This window comes from Talpa europaea (assembly GCF_964194135.1).
Source record: "Talpa europaea genome assembly, chromosome: 14".
Classification (NCBI taxonomy): Eukaryota; Metazoa; Chordata; class Mammalia; order Eulipotyphla; family Talpidae; genus Talpa; species Talpa europaea.
The window spans coordinates 43,123,576-43,143,189 of record NC_140082.1 but is presented as its reverse complement, the minus strand read 5'-3'; the positions used below and the strand labels follow the sequence as shown (position 1 = coordinate 43,143,189).

At 37.3% G+C, this 19,614-nt stretch overlaps 1 protein-coding gene across 12 annotated transcripts in view; it reads left to right on the top strand.

Moving 5' to 3' along the window:
• Positions 1-12,107, top strand: part of PARD3 (par-3 family cell polarity regulator) — a gene marked incomplete at both ends in the record, with an annotated part of 584,385 nt that extends 572,278 nt beyond the window's left edge. For all 12 annotated transcript variants that reach the window (XM_084254375.1, XM_084254377.1, XM_084254376.1 and 9 more), the window contains 2 exons: positions 6,097-6,224; positions 11,714-12,107. In XM_084254375.1, coding sequence (XP_084110501.1) covers positions 6,097-6,224; positions 11,714-12,107 — 522 coding nt within the window. The remainder of the gene's footprint in view (positions 1-6,096; positions 6,225-11,713) is intronic.
• Positions 12,108-19,614: the final 7,507 nt, after the last annotated feature.

Below are 19,614 nucleotides of genomic sequence, written 5' to 3'. Positions count from 1 at the left end.
TGGAATATATTTTAAATATATAACTTTATCTCAAAGAGAAATATAACTTTGAATTAAGATTGATTGGATTTATGTCTGGTTGGTGACATTGTGTTCACACACGTCTTCCAAATTTGTTTGAGGCTAATGAGCATTTGCCACTTCTTAGCTCTCGATATTACACATTAAGAGATGTGGAGATAATTTGGTATCCATTTTGGTTTATTTGTAAGATGTGCAAAAAAATAAAATATAAGATTTGTTTTCTTTGATAAGATGTTTGGGGGCAGTGAATATAGTGGCATATATTTGATATGAAGAATCATGTTAGGAAAAATGGTTGGGAAAATCTTGTACATTTAGAAACTCAACTACTAAAGGTCACTGACCAAAGTATTATCAAAATGCCATGGCAACTTTCAATTGTTGCTTGTATTCTTATTTGACTTGTAGTATTATTTCCTGTCATGAGTGAGAAATGAATTATTTGAATGACAAGGCTTATTACCTTAGGAATGGAAAAATTATCTCAATTGTGAGTCAGAAGTTGACCTTTTCTTTTTATTATTTTCATTTTCAAACAATTAGACTCTTACTGTGTACCCTTATTATACTAATCATGTAAATGGGCTAAAATCATTATACTAATCATGTAAATGGACTAAAAGTGACAATAATTCTACTTAGTGTATTAATTTTCATTCCAATTCACATTGTTACCTTAATAAGAACTGTTCACCTGTTCAAAATATAGTTTGTTCTATGGTTTTTATAATCTGGTTTATAGAGCAAGCTTTGAGTATCTTGGAATCTTTTTCTTCTCCCATACGTATTCTAACCTTAAAAGGTCACTGTGTTTGGAAAGGATGAAACCATGATTTCACCCTTTGCAATGATTTATAATCATTTCAGTTTTAAGGAACCTCAAGCTGTGTGTCCAACTTACAACATATAGTTGAAATTGTCATGTTCTTATAAATGCCCACACACAAAGTGCAACCAGATGTAGCATATAGAAAAATACCCAAACCAATTACTTTACATACAGAGAGGGATGCTGCAGAAAATTCATCCAAGTATCCCTTTACAATTCATTCATTTTGAAAATGCTCTCTCTAAACTCTAACAGTATGGAACACACCTGTTTCTGGGCTTTTGTTCAAAATAATGTTTGGGCCACAGGGAACTGATTTGTGGTGCAAACGGTCTTTAAATTAGCAGAAACCCAGACAATTTCCTTAGCTCCATAATTGAAGTGAATTCTCTCCCAAGTTGAATAAGAGAAGAAGAAAAGGTAACTTCTCCCCTGTGTTGTGCCAGTTGCAACATAAATAAAGCAGGAAGTTACTTTAAATCTTTCTTAAGATAATGGAACAATAGCTGAGGCTAGGGTCATTATCACAGAGCTCAGATATGGACAGACCTTAGTGTTGCTTTTAAAAAAACTAAATTGCAGGCTGCAGACATAAGTACAGTATGCTGTTAAAACTTTGCAGATACCTGAATGTTGCCCACAAGGAGACTTGCTGGCTGAGACGATTGATAGATGGGATAATGGAACCTTTAATAGCTATATTGCTAAATCCTTTCCATCCCAGGTTGGTAGTGACTGAAAGTAGTTTAATTCTTTGGATAAAAAATTGATCCTCTGTGATGTGAATATTCTTCCCCCAACCCCCCAAGCTTTCTTTCTAGCTATCTTTGAACCAATAAAAAAAACTGTCTTTTTCTCCATTTTTCCTGACTTCAACTTTTAATGACTTCTCTCACCCTTTTATGGTCTTACCTACTTTAACTAGAGAGTCAATCTCAAGTGCACAGCCTCCCTGCCCTCTTAGATTGCCTACCCTGTACCTCGCAAATTTGAGAAAGTGGTTTTCTTTTTGTTTTCATCTTTCTTAAGACTTAAAAGGTATCTGCTGTCATTTCATAGTAGACCCCCATGCCTTGACACAAAAGTGCCTTCTTAGTTGACAGCCTTATAGTGCTTGTTTCTCCAGTTCCCTATATCCAACTATAGTCCCGGACAAAGAGATTCTTATAGGAAAACTGTACTCTTTACTCATGGCAAATGCCTCTGCTGCAATGTGTACCCTTTTTTTTCCCCCCAGTTCCCTGGAATCTTTCCTAGTGATGGATTATCATGAATTCTTTTTGCCATTAGCACAAAGGGCCTGGCTTGTTTTCGAGAGCTACTCTTTTATAATCAATGTACCTGCTGCATATGATGGGGAAAAATAGATCCAAACATAGGTTGGGAAAGATAAGATGAACACAATACTTCATTATGATCCGAACGTATATTTATGAAAACTTTAAGAAGAAGATGAGAATGCCCTGAAGGTTTTTCAACCATTACTCACATCATTAATAACAATAAAGTTTTTCAACATTCAGAGCCCATAAGAGTTCAGCTAATTGTTGCATAAATATAGCCTGTGAACATGCAAAGGGTTAGGAAGGAAGGAATGATAGACCAAAGTTAATTTTTTGATTAAAAGTTGTAAAGTCTACTATTGAAAATAACTACCAATATCAGGACTGCTCCCTTTTAAACAAAGTCAGCAGTTTACACTCTTTACATGATTTAATGGCATAAAAATTAATTTCTACTCCCTAGCAAATCTTTAAATTATCATTTTTATCAGAATACAGAATTTCTATTGGGCTTATAGCACATGTGAATTGTTAAAACAAAAATTCTAACTCTCAAAGGAATATCTGTCCTTTTTGTTATCAGCATCATTCTCATCATTATCTTCATCATAGTTTTACCCCAAACACAAAAACATTTTGTAATTTACTTTTGTTTTCTACACATGCCCTTTCACATGTGAAAATTTTTTGTTTTTCCTAATTTAAGTAAAAAACTCAAGAATGATCATTTATAAGAATATTATATATGTATTTACAGATATATGAATAGATATTTTATTGCCTATTTTATTTTGGGAAAATATGAATGATTTTATTTAATTGTAAAACTATCTGGAAGACATCTTTAATATTTATACTATTATGTGATACCAAAAATCTGTAGCTTTCCTGAGCTTTATATACATGTGTATATATACATACATTTTTATATGTACAAATTTTTATGTATTATAAGTAGTATCTCTTTATAATAATGAATGCTGCTCATTTACAAAAGCACCATTCATAGTTTTCATATGGTTTTAAACATAAACCATGAAAGGATTCACATATCATGGCCCTCCAGTGTACAGTATAATTATCATGTATTTTTTTTTTTCTGTTTTACAATCTCTATCATTATCACGGCCTTGGCAGCCTTGGCTATTTTTCTATTTAAAAAGTCATTGCTTGTCACCAATTTCATCACAAACAAAGCCAGGGTTATTATAATTTGGACTCTTAAAACAACTATTGCCTTGTTATCTGGCAAATCTCCAGATTTATTACAATTAGGCTTATCTGTGTGTTTCCATGTCCAGATGTTACTTTGTTGTTGTAGTTGTTGATGCTGTTTTATTAGAAAACATGTACTTCTCTCTGGATTACAAATTATCTCTTTCTGCATTTCTTTGTTCTGTGCTTTTGGACTCTAGATACATTATTCTACTTCTGTCATAGGGTTGGATAATAATACTGCAACAATTTTTAAAAGTCAGAATTGTCAATTGTAATACATTCCCACAATTTACATTTTTAGGAGATACTCATTGAAATCATGAGTTAGTTTGTTTGTTTGTTTGTTTTAATTCAGGCCAAATATAATACTTGCCAAGGTGAATTATATAGTTGTTGCTATGGGCTGGTCAATAGTCTCCTTGAAACCTGTGGCCCAATGAAGTTTCATCTTAAAGATAAGGATGATTCTTTTTAATAATCTTCCCTTCTGCATGTCCTGAAAAGAGTTGGAGTAAAGTATTAATGGTAAGGCTGAGGCTTGTATGGCATCACATCAAACATAATGGTATGAAATATATCTTTGCTAATACCAAATTCACTCATTCATTTTAAGTTTTCAGATTCCGTGTAATAATAATTTCATTATTGGTATTCATCAAGATCCACCTAGATGCTTGCCACTGATAAGTTTTCAGGTGAATGGTATCAGAAAACACAGTGAGGAAACAAAAGCCCTTCAATTTCTTTTTTTTTTTTTCCTGTTAGAGTCAAATTTTCAGACCTTTGGAAGAAACACTTTAAAAATATACCTGAATGTTCTACAAGACTTTGCATTTTCTTTTCACATCTCTACAAGTAATGTGTCACAGAACAGCATGAGCTTAAAAAGCTGGTTACTAAATCCTGCTGCAGAATGCCAGATCTTTCAAAACTGTTTGATACATGTATACAGCTAACACTGCATGAAAGGAAAGGAAATGTGGTTCTTTTGGAAGGTGTAAAGGAAATTGTGTAGTATTTTCTTACTTTGCTTTCCTCTATCTGGTGACTTCTCTCAAGGCTCCATGTCTCATCATAAACAATAGAACAGCTCAGTTTTCTTTTTGGCTAACCTCATCAAGTATAATGGAAAAAATGTCTCTCTTAATGTAGCTGATGAACAATTTGGTTGATGCTTTGTTTGCATAAGCAGAACTAACTTAGTGAAGTGTTTTCCTTGCTGAAGGCACCACGGATCTGTTATTTGAATGGTGTGGTGGAGTGGGTCTCTGAACACACATTTGTTCCAATGAGTGTGGTTATAAACATTCACTAGTGGAGACTGGGGTATTGTAAAGCCTAATCTCTTCACACATTATTTTTGTATCGGGATATTTTTAATATGCTCACTGACTATGCCCATATGCTTTGAAATTTTTGTCCTGTATATTGCCTTATTATTGCTTACCAACAAATAAGGTAATGCTGGCCAGGCAGAAAGAGAACAATAGATGGTGTTTTCTTTCTGCTCAGACAAAAGCTAGCCATAGGAGCTATTCTCTAAGTAACAAGCCCACATGCTACCTTACAACTAACTCTCCAAATGGAATGCCAAGACTGTTATTTTAGAAAATTATTATCAAGTCAAAGTCAGCCATTGACTTCCAACTCTAAAAGAAAATCAATAGCTTGTTTTTAACATGGATTCTTCACTCAGAATATGACTATAACACAATGCTGTATAACATAAAGAAAACAGGTTAGCAAGTACCAAAAAAGGATTACTTCAGGGCGCATACCACTGATGCTATGATAAACAATTGTTGGGTGTTTTATAAAGTTAGAGGCATCATTGTCTATTTTGAGCAGAACCACTTTCACTTCAAAAGGCTAGGTCTTAAAGCTACAAACTGTCAACTAGAAACTTAAGTACCTGCTCTTCGGGGGTCCTGATCTACACAGCACAATATACGTATCCAATATCTGACTTGCACCAGAGACGGCAATTAGCAGATGACCTGCTAACCAATGTTTTTAGCCAGAAGGATTGAAAATTTCTCCATAAGATAGAATTAACCTAGGTAAAAATGCCATTTCCTAAGAACTAAAGCAAAAATATATTAACTAATAACCAATGGAAGCAGCTATTAGCTTTCTGGCTTATTCTTTTTATTAGTGTTTCTATTTGTCATTTGGCTGCCATTCTTCATTTGTAGATAATCTGTACACAGCTAACATGTGCCTACTTTCAACTAATCTTAATTAGTTATCCCTTATTAAAATATAAGAAATGAACTATATTATAACCTACTGCTAAATTAAAATATATGCCTACCTCCCAAAATTACCATCATGACCAATTTCATGGTTGTTCCCATTTTTGTGAATGATTGTAGCAAATTTTAATTTTTTTTTTTACCATTGATTTCTGGTCTTCTAAGCAGCATTACTGTCCTATATTTGCCGTATCTACAAAACTCAAACTGCTATATGCCCACATTTAGCAAACCCTGTTTGGAAAGTGAAAAAGGATGATCTCTTAAATTTTACCCATTCTAAAGCCATAATCAAAATTTAAGATGATTTTTTTCGGGGGCTCCTAAGAGCAATCATATGCCTCCTTTCTCAAAGAAACTTGGAGAAATAGCACTTGGTTTTTAACAAATGCACAGACCTTGCAAAGTATTTAAGTCAATCTGTAAGAATCAAAATTGTCAGCCAGTTATGTGAGACGCATAATTCTTTTTCTTTTTCCTCCTTCAGCCAAACTCCAGACCTACGACACAGAGCGGCAGGCACTCGGTGTCGGTGGAGATGCAGATGCAACGCCAGAGGCAGGAGGAGCGTGAGACTTTCCAGCAAGCCCAGCGCCAGTACAGCTCTCTGCCTCGGTATGAAGACTCTGCAGAGTTTTCAGATCTTCCCTGTCCTTTAGGAAATCCCTCCTCCCCAAAGTTGCACTGGTTTCTCCAATTTACACGCAGCAGTCATAGAGGATGAGCGGTGTCACTTGTTGCTTGGCTCAGAGAACCACCTGACTGTATGGTAATAAACCTGGGGAGAAAGGTGTTCAGGAGATGCCAATGGTTTCTCCCCAGAGCACCCCAGCCAAAATGATATATAGCATTTGAGTCCTGGGTGCAACTGGATTCTAGATTTGGTTCCCCTCACTCCCATGTGGCCATGGACAAGACAATTTCCTCATATGAAATATGGAAAAAATGAACCCTTATTTTGCTTAGTTCATAGGGTAATTAGCATAATCAATACTAATACATCTAGAGCTCTGTAAAGGTATAGGGAGTGAATATACCATGTTCTGTACTTAGGCTGCATCAGTTGGCCCAAACCTCCCTCTCTTGCTTTCCTTGCATCCCTGCCGGTGCACCTCAGGGAGTCCCTGGGATGCCCACCTCATTAGCTGAGAGCCAAGCCAGCAGGGATTATCTGTCAGGCTCCCCACGTGAAGACATCTCTAATTAAGTGTTCTCTGCCAAAGGCCTGAAAAGTGTGCTCAGCTGACTGAGCCCAAATTCAATGAAATAATAGCCACTTTCTGTCTACATATTTCCTAACCATGCACAGTAAAGGATGAAAGTGTTTTAAAAACCTTAAGCTTTCCAAATTTCCCCAAACAAGTCACTCCTATAGTCACAAATCGTGGGTGCATTTGTTGTTCTACTTCAAGACCAGATGACAAAAACATTTTGGGTAGAAGAAAATCCAATGGTATTGTCTGGACAGGGGCTTTTTTTTTGTTTTTGTTTTTGTTTTTTTTTTAATTTTATAGGCAAATTGTTGGGCCTTGTGTATTTTAACTGTGTTTGAGAGTATAATAAATAGAGGATAAATATCATAAAGTGTATATACGAACAGGAATGAGGTAGGAAATCCAAAGGTCAAGGGAGGGATTTAGGAGAGAGACCCTTGAAGGGCAGACAGCCTGACGTGAGAAGAGACTCTGGGTTCCCATCCTTGTGCTAAGGACAAAGATAAATGCAACTGTTTCCATTGAATTTCTCACTGGCCAAAGTGGCCCAATATTCCAAACTGATTATTTTATCCTGGCTGCCCTCCCCATCTTTATTTTTCACCCCCTCATTTATGCCTCCTTCCTTTCTCTCCTCTCTCTCTGAAGCAACTGGTGGAAGTACCTAGATGTACGTGGGGAAGTGAGCTACTGTTGCTGGGACCATTACTGTCCTTTAATGTTTCCCTTAATAACTAAAACGATTCTTCTAGATTAATTATGTATACCTTGCTATTCACTTAATTATGTGTAGATACGAGAAAAGCAGAAATCCCCAAAGGGAAGCATTGTATACATTTAAGTAAGTGGAGCTGGTAAACCTCTACATAATGTTCTCTTTTTAGAAAGAATAACTTTTTAAAGTGCATCTTTTTATGGGTGAGGAGGTTAGGAGGGATTGTGGGAACTTGCACTGAGCTTAATTCCTTGCAGAGTAGCAGCTCTCAGCAGCAGGTTGTGTACGAAAATAGGAAAGGGAACAAGCGCAGGAGGTCAGAGGGTCCTGCAGAACCTACATGAACTTGAGTCAAATCCTGCTTCTCACATGGGATAGTCTTCAAAGACATCTGACCTCTGCCTTTCAGATGTTGAGGATCAGCACAGTTTTGTTTAAGCAAGTTTGTACGGCATCTAATACCATAAAGATTTCATACACAAAAAAATTCCACCTACAAAGTGCAACATAAAATAAAAAAAAATGTTTGGGGATTTTTTACCAGCCAAACTCAAAAAAGTGGTTAGAACTAGAGTGCTGCTGTGAGCTAGGGTGGTTTGTAAATTTTAACTGTAATTAAGTGCATTAGTAATGTAATGTAAATGCAAATACATTTTGAAATTTCAATAAGAAACACCAGCCAGGTGGTAGCACTAGTTCAAGAAGAAAGGGAACATCATGGCCCCCACGTTTACTTTTCAATCAGACTAGGATTTATTTATTTTTTATTCCTAAATTAGTATTCTTTGATAAAGAATCCTTTTATTATTCTTAAATTTGTGTCTTTACTTAGTAGTCAAAAGGCAACTCTCAAAATAAGAAATGCATTCAGTCATAATGACTAATAGAAAGACTAATTTAAGATCCTTTATTAAATATTTTTCTTTCTTTCTTTCTTTTTTTTCTTTTTTTTGCTTTCTCTCTATTTTCTTCTTTCCCCTTCCCCTGGTTTCACAACTGCTGGTGTCTGATTTCCTTGCTTTGTATATTTGTCTCACCACCCTGACATGGTCTTCCCACCAGGTGCATTCATTATTTCTCTAAGCTGCTTGTCAACTTGTCAACCTTCATCTTTGTATCATTCTTCATTCTTCCATGTCCTCCTCGCCTTGGAGGCTAGCTGGCTTCCCTTTGATTTTAGGTCTTTGGTGTGAGTCCTCCGCCTGACAGTCTTCAGGCCACACTGGAGGCTGTTGGAGTCATTAAGAGATAAGTCTTGCCAAAGCAGGGAATGGGAATGTGCTTTAACTGGGTTCAGAAATCTCTGGTGGACTCATTCTAGAAGTAAACAAACCTGTGTGTTGGTTTTAAATATATTCAATAAAAGGTTGCTATTTGCAGCCTTTGAGCACTTGTGAAAAGTTTAGTGAATACAATTTCTAGGCCTGCTGTTCCTTCTAATCTCTGAGAAAGTGTTTGTGAATTGTCTTCACTTGGTAAGAGTCTTTCAGTTATTCCTCAGTGCCCTTCTCTGCTCTTTGATCTCTACCAATCCCTTTGATAAAGAACAAAAACCTACTATTTTTATTTATTTTTCTTCTTGGTCAGAACGACAACTCCCTCAACCCATAGCCTAACCTTTGAGGGCAAAGTGAATCTGCGTTCAAACCTCTCCTCCAACATTATCAACCATTTACTCTGTGCCACAATTTTCTGAGCATTTTTCTTAGATTATTTCATTTATTTCTCCCCATAACCATATAAGTTTAGTGATTATACATGTTTCATAGATGAGGCAACTTGAATTCAGGAAGCACAGGCCTTTCAGCATCACACAGCAGGCGGAGGGTAGATTCGGCATCTGATCCTATGTCTATCTGATCCTGAGTCACTCTCCTGGTGTTCCCGGTGCCTGGGTGACTGGGTTTTAGTGTAGAAAATTCTTATGTCTGTTGTCTTCTCAGGTTTTTCTATGAGCTGCTCGTTTCTGTCGTCTCCTTAATTAAGAGCTTATTGGTATCTCTAGCTTCCTTGCCAAGGAAGTATGGATGTATGGTTGTGTGTGTGCACGTGCATGTAGGTATGCACACAAGTGTATGTCGGTGCACTGTATGCAAGTATTTGTGTGTGTGCATGTGTACATTTGTATAGGCGTGTATGATGATTGTACATTTGCATATGCCATTTGTATGTGTGTGCATTTATATGTACGCATATTTGCATCTAAGTATCTGTGTTTTATTTTCCTCACATATATTACTTCAAACCTCAAGGAAGTCTGCTTCCATTTCTGTGTACTGCTTAATTTGAAGAAAATTTTAGCTACAAGGAATTCTTTCTTCCACATTATCATAATTTCCATTCCTAACAAACCTTTGGTGAATTCCCAATGTGTTAAATATAGAAAAACTCTGTCTTCTTAGAATGATTCAAAATTCAACTTATGGTGCATGGCTGCCATACAGCAAAGCCTTGGGCTTTGTAGAATTGGGGAGTGGGGATGAAGGGTACACAAGTATCTTGTTGGGCCGAGAGTGAAAAAGAGATGAAATTTCTGAAGCCTCTTTCTGGTTATCTTTAAATTGATAACTAACCCATGAAGGGATCCCACTTTTGTTGCTGTAACATCAGTAACAAGTTCGTTGTTTTAATTAAAGTTTCATGATTAATGTCAAATCCCTGGTTTCATGCTGGCACTTTCCATCATTCATGTCTCTGGGCAGATTAATTTATGACTTTTTAAGTGAAGATAATCAGTGCTTTAGGCAAATAAACTATTCTATCAAATCTAAGTATTCTTGCCTGGGCTGATTGTACAAATGGTCCCATTAAAAGAGAAGCAGATAGATATACTGTATACTGACCAATTAATCATAGTCAATATCCAGAGATGTTGCTAGACATTAATTCACTTTCCTTCTTGAAAATATCCCTGACTACATTTTAGGCCATGTGGAAAATGGGCAGATTTCATCCTAAACCATATTGATGGCACTTCTGAATGTTCAAAAATGCAAATTGCTAAATTCCTGCGGGAGACTCAGTGGCTGCATAGACCTTATTTCCCTTCTGCAGGAATCTTTTTGACTTTCAGTTATGTTGGAGTGTGTTGACATGAAAGCCTGAACAATACGTACTGTCACCAAATGATTTTCCTATTGATAAATGGAGCAATATCTTTTGTTTTATTACTCAATTCTCTCTTCCTCTCTTCCATTTTCAAGGCAAAAAATTGGGGAACAGTTTTCATTCTGGCACAAAATTGTTTTACTTTATCATAGCCAATCTTATTGTAAATTCATAAAAGCATCTAGAAGACTTGATAGTAAATTAAAGATGTTTCAAAACAATAATGTTTCCTGAAAATGATGTGCAACTTTATTGCAGAGGTGATAAGAATTTGAAATGTCTATATGACTCTGATTTATTTCCCTATCCTGGGGTGACATAAAGTGAGGTAAGTAAGTTTATCCCACCATTTGATGAAGGTATGGTGTGCAGGAAGATAGTGCTTACTTTACAGATGTCAGGTTTGTACTGTTCTGAGGAATTGTTTGCTGACATATACAACTCTATAAAGCTGGGGCTTAAAGGGACTGCCTATTGCATTTTTAATCATAAAGACGACTTGACTTAAATCATTCATAACCAAGCTCATATTTTAATCCATTACACATACTTCATATTAGCTAGTGTCTCTGATGTTATGGAGGCAGCTATGTAAAATACTTGCTTTGCTTGTTTAGAATTGAATTGTAATGTTCGAAAGTGAATGATTACTGCTGGCATAGAAGCTGCCAGATCTCTTATATATTCCTATACAACATTTTGCCGGTGTGTCTAAATGGCAGGAGATGCTCTTACCCTAAGAACAAACACAGAAGGAAGACCTACTTCTGGGCAGAAGATAAATCTTGTAGCTCTCTGCCCTGTTTAGTCATTGTGTGTTTACTTGTCTAAGATGCAAGCTCACTGAAGACAGTTACCAGGAGACACATGTTTCAGTCCTCCAGGCCTTGCACAGTGTTGGTACATAATCGAATCACAGTGTTTGCTGAGATATTGAAATGCTTATGCTCCCTCCCTCCATCTCTCTCTCTCTCTCTCCCTCTCTCTCTCTCTCTCTCTCTCTCTCTCTCTCTCTCTCTCACTCACTGTCCCAAGCATCATACTAATCTTTGGGCTTTACTTTTCAGGCAAAGCAGGAAAAATGCCAGCTCTGTGTCCCAGGACTCCTGGGAGCAGAATTACTCCCCTGGAGAGGGTTTCCAGAGTGCCAAGGAGAACCCCAGGTACTCCAGCTACCAAGGCTCCCGAAATGGCTACCTGGGTGGGCACGGCTTCAACGCCAGGGTGATGCTGGAGACCCAGGAGCTCCTTCGCCAGGAGCAGAGGCGGAAAGAGCAACAGATGAAGAAGCAACCTCCTCCTTCCGAGGGACTCAACTATGACTCATATAAGAAAGTCCAGGACCCCAGTTATACCCCTCCCAAGGGGCCCTTCCGGCAGGACGTGCCACCCTCCCCTTCTCAGGTTGCCAGACTGAACAGACTCCAGACTCCAGAAAAAGGGAGACACTTCTATTCCTGAGGAGAAGAACACATGCTTCGTGTCTTGCAATAAAGGACGTTTTCCTATTGAAGACTTGTATTTGGGAGTTTTTTAAAAACCTCTGCGGTACTATGGAATATTTCTATTGTTGGTATCAGTGCCTTTAAGCAGTATGGGCAAAGAAATGGAAGGCCTTAATGTCTTTGCCACTATGTTGCAAGTAGCTATTTCATGGAAGGATTTCCCAACATCTGACAATCATCTGTTTAAGGCATTCACATGCTCTCCATCTCTTTGGAGTACGAGGAATCTTGGCCAAGTTATGAGATGTCCGTGACTTTGTGTTGCAGCCCATACAAATTTTGACGAAAAATTTCTTTGAAGTTGAAAATGATGTTGATCACTTTTTTTTCCTTTAAGTTTTCTTAGATGTGAGGCAACATCTCAGTCTCTGGTGGATGAAAACAGGTGACATATACCAGAAATTGGGACTTTACTTCATAGCACAATCATTGCTAGTATTTTGTAATCCGTATGTTTTTCCCTTTTTTTTTTTTTTTCAGCTCCTTGTAACAGGAAAGTTCCTTCATCTTATTGAGAAAGCTTAGCCATATTGCAACACTGTCTGGTTATCATGGGGGGTCCTTTTGTAACTGCCTTATAAATCAACATTACCAATAAAATGATTGTTCTGGCCTGTGTTTATAAATGGACTTGTTTGGTCATGTTCCTAACACATGTTGAATCACCACAGCTCTGTGTGGGGAACGTGGGAGATGGGAGTGACCCCCAGTGGGGGGAGCACTGGGCCTGCCATCGGCCCTGTGTGTGTCATGATGTGGGAAGTGGTAGCTAAGAAAAGAATTCTCCTAGGATGCGCTTCTGGCCCAGTACATCCCAGTAATTATTTTAATTAATTTTCATTTGACAAGTTGGCAGGAAGGGCATAGAGTGGGACAAAGATAAATCAGACAGTCATTTTTAGATTCTAAAACTCATCTGCTTTCTACAGTTTCTCAAATCAATTGGAAATGACATTTGTCTCGTGCGTCCACATGCTGTATCTCTGCCTGCTGATACCATCCATGCTTCTAAATAATTCGGCCATGAACCAGAAAAGACAAGTAAGGGACAAGCCATCACATATTGCACAGAGAACATTTCTGTTTACCCTAAATAAGTAACAAATAATTGCTCCTGTGTCAATATTTTAATCTACGTGTGTGGTTCTCCAGCACCACGGTTGCGCCTGTGTTTTCATCTGTGGGTTTCAACATCATGTATTGTAAACCATGGCTGGGTTGCTAAAGTGCCTGCAAATCCTGATGTGAAAAAGCTTGAGATGAAAGATCAGCATACCATGTATGAACAAACAAACAACAAAAGACAGATACTGATATGCCTATTTTTTTTTTTTTTACTGGCACATTGTATTTTTGTGTCCACTTATTTGTAGAAAATATGTGACAAGTCCATACACGTACCTGTGTCTCTTTTGCATTTTTGTGTAATGGTTCTATTTGTTAATAATGTGCAGCAATGTTCAAAGGTGTTACCAATGTAAAAATGGTAACCTTGGATGACATTGGCTCTTTCTCACAGTCTTCCTTAAGCGGTGAGAAACAGCTTTCCCTGTACATATGAGACTTCTAATAAAAGGCATATTTCTTCCTGTTCTTTGTGGTGTCGGTAATATTCCTGTAGAAACTCTCCTGGTGGGTATTTATTTAAGGTATTATTAGCAGATGTGATTGTTTTCCATATTTTTAGAAAATTGACAGTTCCTCATCTCTGTTTACAAACATGGAAATGGGTGATAGATTATTTATTTGAGCACCTTGGAAGAGGGAAAGGAAAAAAGAGAAGGATCTTCTTAATGAATCCTTTGGTGGTCCATGCTACCTAAAGGAGGGTGGGGATTCTGGGTTGAGAGACCCAATATGTTAGAACTAAATAGAAGAAAAATTAAACAGAAAGCTATGTAATACTTCCATTATTGCCCTTTGCTCCCTTTGGATGATTTCAACAAGCTAAATGTTTTGACTGAGTCCTAGCCTTGCATACAATGAGCCCACACAAATGTCCAAATGCTAGTCTACTTCTAATGCCAACCCAGATCTTATTCCCCAGATTACAAAATAAGGCATTGCTATATCTTTTAGGTGGACACTTATTAATATGAGTATGATGCTTTGAAAGTGACATATCCCTTGGCTTATCTTGTGCACAAATCTAGACGTGATCTCCTCTGTGCAGAGTGCCTAGCATCAGTTGGTTGTCATAGCAGCCCTCATCTGTCACTAAGTCCAAATTCTGTCACCTCAGGATTAGTAATACAAAGTGTCTTTGGTTCTTACATGCATGCAAAGTGAGAGAAAGGAGAAAAGAGAAGATGGAAAGATTTAATTTTCCCACTGACCACAATATACCACCAATGCTAAAACTCACAGATTATCTCAGCTGACAGAAGTAGATCAAGACAGGTAATATTGAATGTTAGGGGACCCAAATCACGTAGATTAAAATGAACAATTTGAGCCACACTAAAAAGAGAACTAGGAATAGATGTGGGTCAGCATAAAGGTGAGAATTTGCCCCACATAGTAGTCTTGTCTATTTTGACCTACCTCTGACTCCAGAACTCTTCACAAGGACCTGTGGGCATCACTGGAGCTACATGTCCACAGGAAAAACCAGGCCTGGAGTGGTCAGCACTTGCCCTGTGCTCTACATGTCAAGGAAGGTGTCAACCTGAAGGTCCACATTAGATGACACTGAAACTGAGTGACTCAACTGTCAGGAAAGACGGTTCCATTATTACATCATCACCACTTACCCCATTAAGACCATAGTCTCATAAATGTATGTAAGTTACTATATATAACATTCAATTTAAGCACCACCACCACTCACCTCCTCTTCATTGGTCACTTAGACCAAACACAGCTCAGAGGTCAAAGCATTCCACGATTGACAGGGCTATCCCACTAACAGAAAATTGGGAGTGAGGATTCTCAAGTTTCCTTCCAAGAAAGTCAGATATTTCAAATCAGAGAGACTAAACCAAATAAAGTTTGTTTCATTAGGTGAGGGAAATAAATTTATGGCAAACACTTTTGAAAATGGGCAGAAAATAAGGGCACAGAGCGGACCAATTTGTCATCATTGTGCTTTGAGATCATCCGCACTGTGAGTTTGAAAAGGAGGCCAGAAGTAAGAGACAAATTAGGTTTTTCTGTGCACAGCGCTGCTGGTAATTTACTGAAATATGGCAGTCACCTCTGGGACTGCTCGCCTTCCCCCTGTAGTTTTCATTAGGAAGTTCATTAGAAAATACACAAATAATAGTCATACGTAGCACATGCAAAATGCATATGCCATTCTGTATTTGTCTGGTTTAATGTTTTCTTGAGTCTATCCTATGAGTCCTTAACAACCAGACCTTGTCCCCAGTCAAAATCACATGGAAAAGATAGTACTTTGCTCCAGGTTTGTTTGCTAATCATGGACGAGTTAGCCACTGAGGCTCATACTACCTCTAGATTTATTCCATATGGATGTCCCTCTTTGGATAGCATATGCCGTCTATTTAACAGTCAGTTCTCTTTTTTTTTTTTTTTTTTTTTTTTTAGCAAAGATTACTCTGACGATGACATGTCAGGTAAGGAGATAATCTCTTCTTACTTCAGAGACAGAATATCTTAATAAGGCAGCTAATAAGAATGTTCACAGGTAAGAAAGTGAGAGTGATGGAGATGCTTTAATGGAAGACTACCTTCAACCCCAATTAGATCACAGAGCTGGCTGTATTGAACTGACTTTTAAAATAAAATGTGTAGGATGAGGACTGTAATACTTAGCATACGCTTTTCTATTTTTTAACAAGAAACTGATATTTTAATGTAGAGCTCATGAGAAATGAGAATATTGCCATGACACTCTACACAGAAGGAACTTATTTCCCTATTAGACTGGTTCTTCCCTCTAAAATTCATTTTCCTAGCCAGCGTTCATCACACCTCCTCTTTCTCTTTCCTCAGCTTTCACATTCCATTCGGCAAAGTAAAAATCTATAAATGCATACATTTAGTTTCTTTAAGTTAAATTCCATAGTAGAGAATTTTATTTTTAAAGAATTAAGCAACCTTTGCTAAAGAGGATAATCATCTTTCTTCACAAGCATTTTTGTTTTCCTTTATGAGTAATCAGTTTTATTTTCTCATTTTTAATTTTATAAAGCCAGTCCCTCCTCAATTGGTTCTATTTAATACTGCACTCAGGAGAGAAGTGCAAAAAGCTAGGACTAAGCCCTCCCACAGTGAAGCTAAACAATTACTCCTCTTTCATCCTTAGCACTTATTTGCTCACAGATCAATTAAATGTGTGAAAAACATGCTTTTCCGAATTGTTCAACTAACTGCTGCGTTACCTCACACTACCGTTGGCTTAGAAAAGTCATTTGGAGTTTGTTCCTAGACATCATGGATGTGTCGGGACAATCCGATTTTCCTCCTTAAGTGTCACCAACCTGGGAGAATCTCTGCTGACGCTGCTGCTCTGGCAGGAGTCCTTCCCCTGTCTCCGAAGGCAAGTTTGCTGCTTGCTAGAAGGCTCCTTTTGATACCGGTTTAGCTTCCACGAGGGATTTTATGATGCAAATATTTTAAGAACAACTTTGAAGATTTTGCCATTGAAAACAGTCTCACATGGCTCAGGGCCCAGCTAACTGCAAACTACAAGGGGGAAAAGTGCCACATTATTGCTGGCAAGTTACAGGAAGGAAAACAACACAAATTTCTAAACCACTTGTGACCTTGGCTAATGATCTGGTTTCAGGGTTCAGTTCCTATCTGACTTGCTTCTATTCAGTTCTGGTTGTCAACAGCAACATAGTTGCCGCCGTTGTTTATGTTGGGATGAAATGGGGGAAAACATTAGCCTGACAAACCAAAGGTGGGTTAGATTAGGGTTTGCCAATGAATGCTGGGTACTTTGGAGCAATGCAGACCTTTGAAATTGCCTTGTGAAGCCTCTGGGTGAATTTATCCTACACATAGCCTGACTTACAACTCTGTTTCCAGACTTTCCTTCACTTTATCTGCTTGTCTAGATTCCCAGCTGAGCCTCAGAAGTCCCTGCTCTGGCCCAAGCCACCAGAAGGCCTCCACAAATCTGTACCTGCAATCACGGTGCGTGAACTGCCTGATTCCCACTTCATTTGCTTGATTTATTCATGTAGCACTTTACAATTTGCAGACTAGTATCATCTTTTCTTTTTGAGTCCCCAAACCCCATAAAGCAAATTAGAGAAATGATAGTCCAATTTCACACATGAGGAAACTGATACTCCCAAAGTTAGTGACAGAGTTTGTGAGCAGTTCAATCAGAACACAAAACTTAGTGTCTTAACTATATCCCTCATTTGTAGTAAAGCTTTGATCAAAAGAAAACATTTTGCTTTTAACAATTTTATATTCCTTATTTGATGGTAAGACATAGATTGGGGAAAGAAACAACATAATGTATAAAGAGTTATGAAATTAGTAGTGAAGATAAATTTTCACAATACTATTGACATACACTTGAAAATTACAATATATGTTATATCTATATGTGTGTGTATGTAAATATAACAATCCCCTTATATATTATCTAAGATTTCAGCTATCTGAAATGAATCATGGTCAGAAAATTCTATGTGCAGTAAGATATCTTGAGAGAGAGAGTCCATATTCACATAACTTTTATTACTGAATATTGAAATAATTATTCTAAGTTATTGTTGTTAATCCCTTACTGGGCCTAATTACCAATTAAATTTTATGATGGGCAGGTATTTCTAGGAAAAAAAATAGTATATATGTGGTTTAGTGCAGGTGCCACTAAGGGTCTTGATTTTTATCCCCCATAGATAAATGAAAACTACATGTTAGATATTGTATATACTTTATTGTACATACAAAATATACATTACATAAATTGTACTATTCACACTTTAGGTCCAGCATATTGCATATTTAAAATCCTTGTTGAAATGAACAATGTCAGGTTTCCATGTGGATTTGTTGGTAACCATTATTCCATGCTTTGGATCTTTTCTTCAATATTTAAACCTCTTAGGTAGGCCAGAAAGTATTCATTATGGTTTTAATGTTGAGGAAAAAAAGTCATATGTAATGGAAGAGTGAAATTAAAAAAAAAATAAGATGAGTAAGATAAAAAATATGAGGAAAATAGGATTGAACAGGGAGTGGCCATAACAAAAAGCCAATCCTAGTAGTCAAATTTCTGAAGCAGATGCAAAAAGACCTCAAATGTTAGTACAAAATGGAAAAGATGGTTGTGAGATTGTGAAACAATAACAATTTGCATTAAATCATCAGCTGTTTTCAGCACAGATGGAAAAGCCTGTTACAAAATGTTATGAGACATTTGCAGCGAGTTTCAAGCTGGACATGCATTTAAAACATTCTTAAGCTTTTCACATTGAGAATAAAAATGTAAATCATTTTCATGAGGATTTTTTTCTTTACATAGCATTTATCTTTATCTTTTGTTTTATTTTTGGTAAGGAGATGACATTGTAATAGCTAAGGAGAAATGATTCATTTACAGAGTTGGATAGATAAAATTTATCTTCAAAGAGGTAGAATATTAATTATGCAGAGGAAGAAACTTTTAGCTCTGAGACATTCCCATTGAAAAGAGTGGCTTATTGACACAAAATCCTTATCAAGCACTGGTTCGCACAGTTATCAAGTGTGCTTCAAAGCAGCAGGCAAAATTCGGGAAGCTTACTGGGACTAGACATCTTTTTCCAGGAAGCTCTCTGCGTTTGTTCCCTGTTACCATGTGAGGGTTGTGTCCATCCTCTTGTAACGGAAGTGTGCTTCCTCCTTTTTCCTTTAAAAATGCTGCAGGGTTGTAAAGCAAGAGCCTGTAGTGATGTTTCAGGCCCCTCTTCTCTGATCCTTGCCCCTAGAGAGGAGACTTAGGCAGCCACAGACTCAGCGTCTAGGAGAACTGGCTGGCCTACAGAAAAGAATTTCCAATAACTAATCCAGCTGAAAGAGACACTTCCCTTGGCCCCAGCTCTCCTTCCCGTAAGCCAGGAAATGTACTCTCCATTCATTAGGGGATGGCTCATCGGGGAATTGTCTGATTGGTTACTTCATATACTATGCTAGTATCTTCAGCTGCCTATCTTAAATCCTTTTAGGTGTTCCCACTGGATTAATTGAAAATCATGGATATCCTGTTTGTGTGATTTGTTCAAGGTAATTGTAAGAACATGAAGAGGCCATTATTGATTTTTAAAGAAGATGCCACATTACATGGCCTGAAATGTAGATGTCGAGCTAGTTTAGGAAAAATGATTATCTCATGTTCATTCATTCATTCATTCATTCATTCTTAGCTCCCACTGTATCCAAAGTGATGTGTTAGATGCTGGAAACACACCAGTGAGTAGTATAACCTTATTCTAATGAAGGAAGATATATATAATATTTAGAGGGTGATACTGACATGAAGAAAATAATGTAGG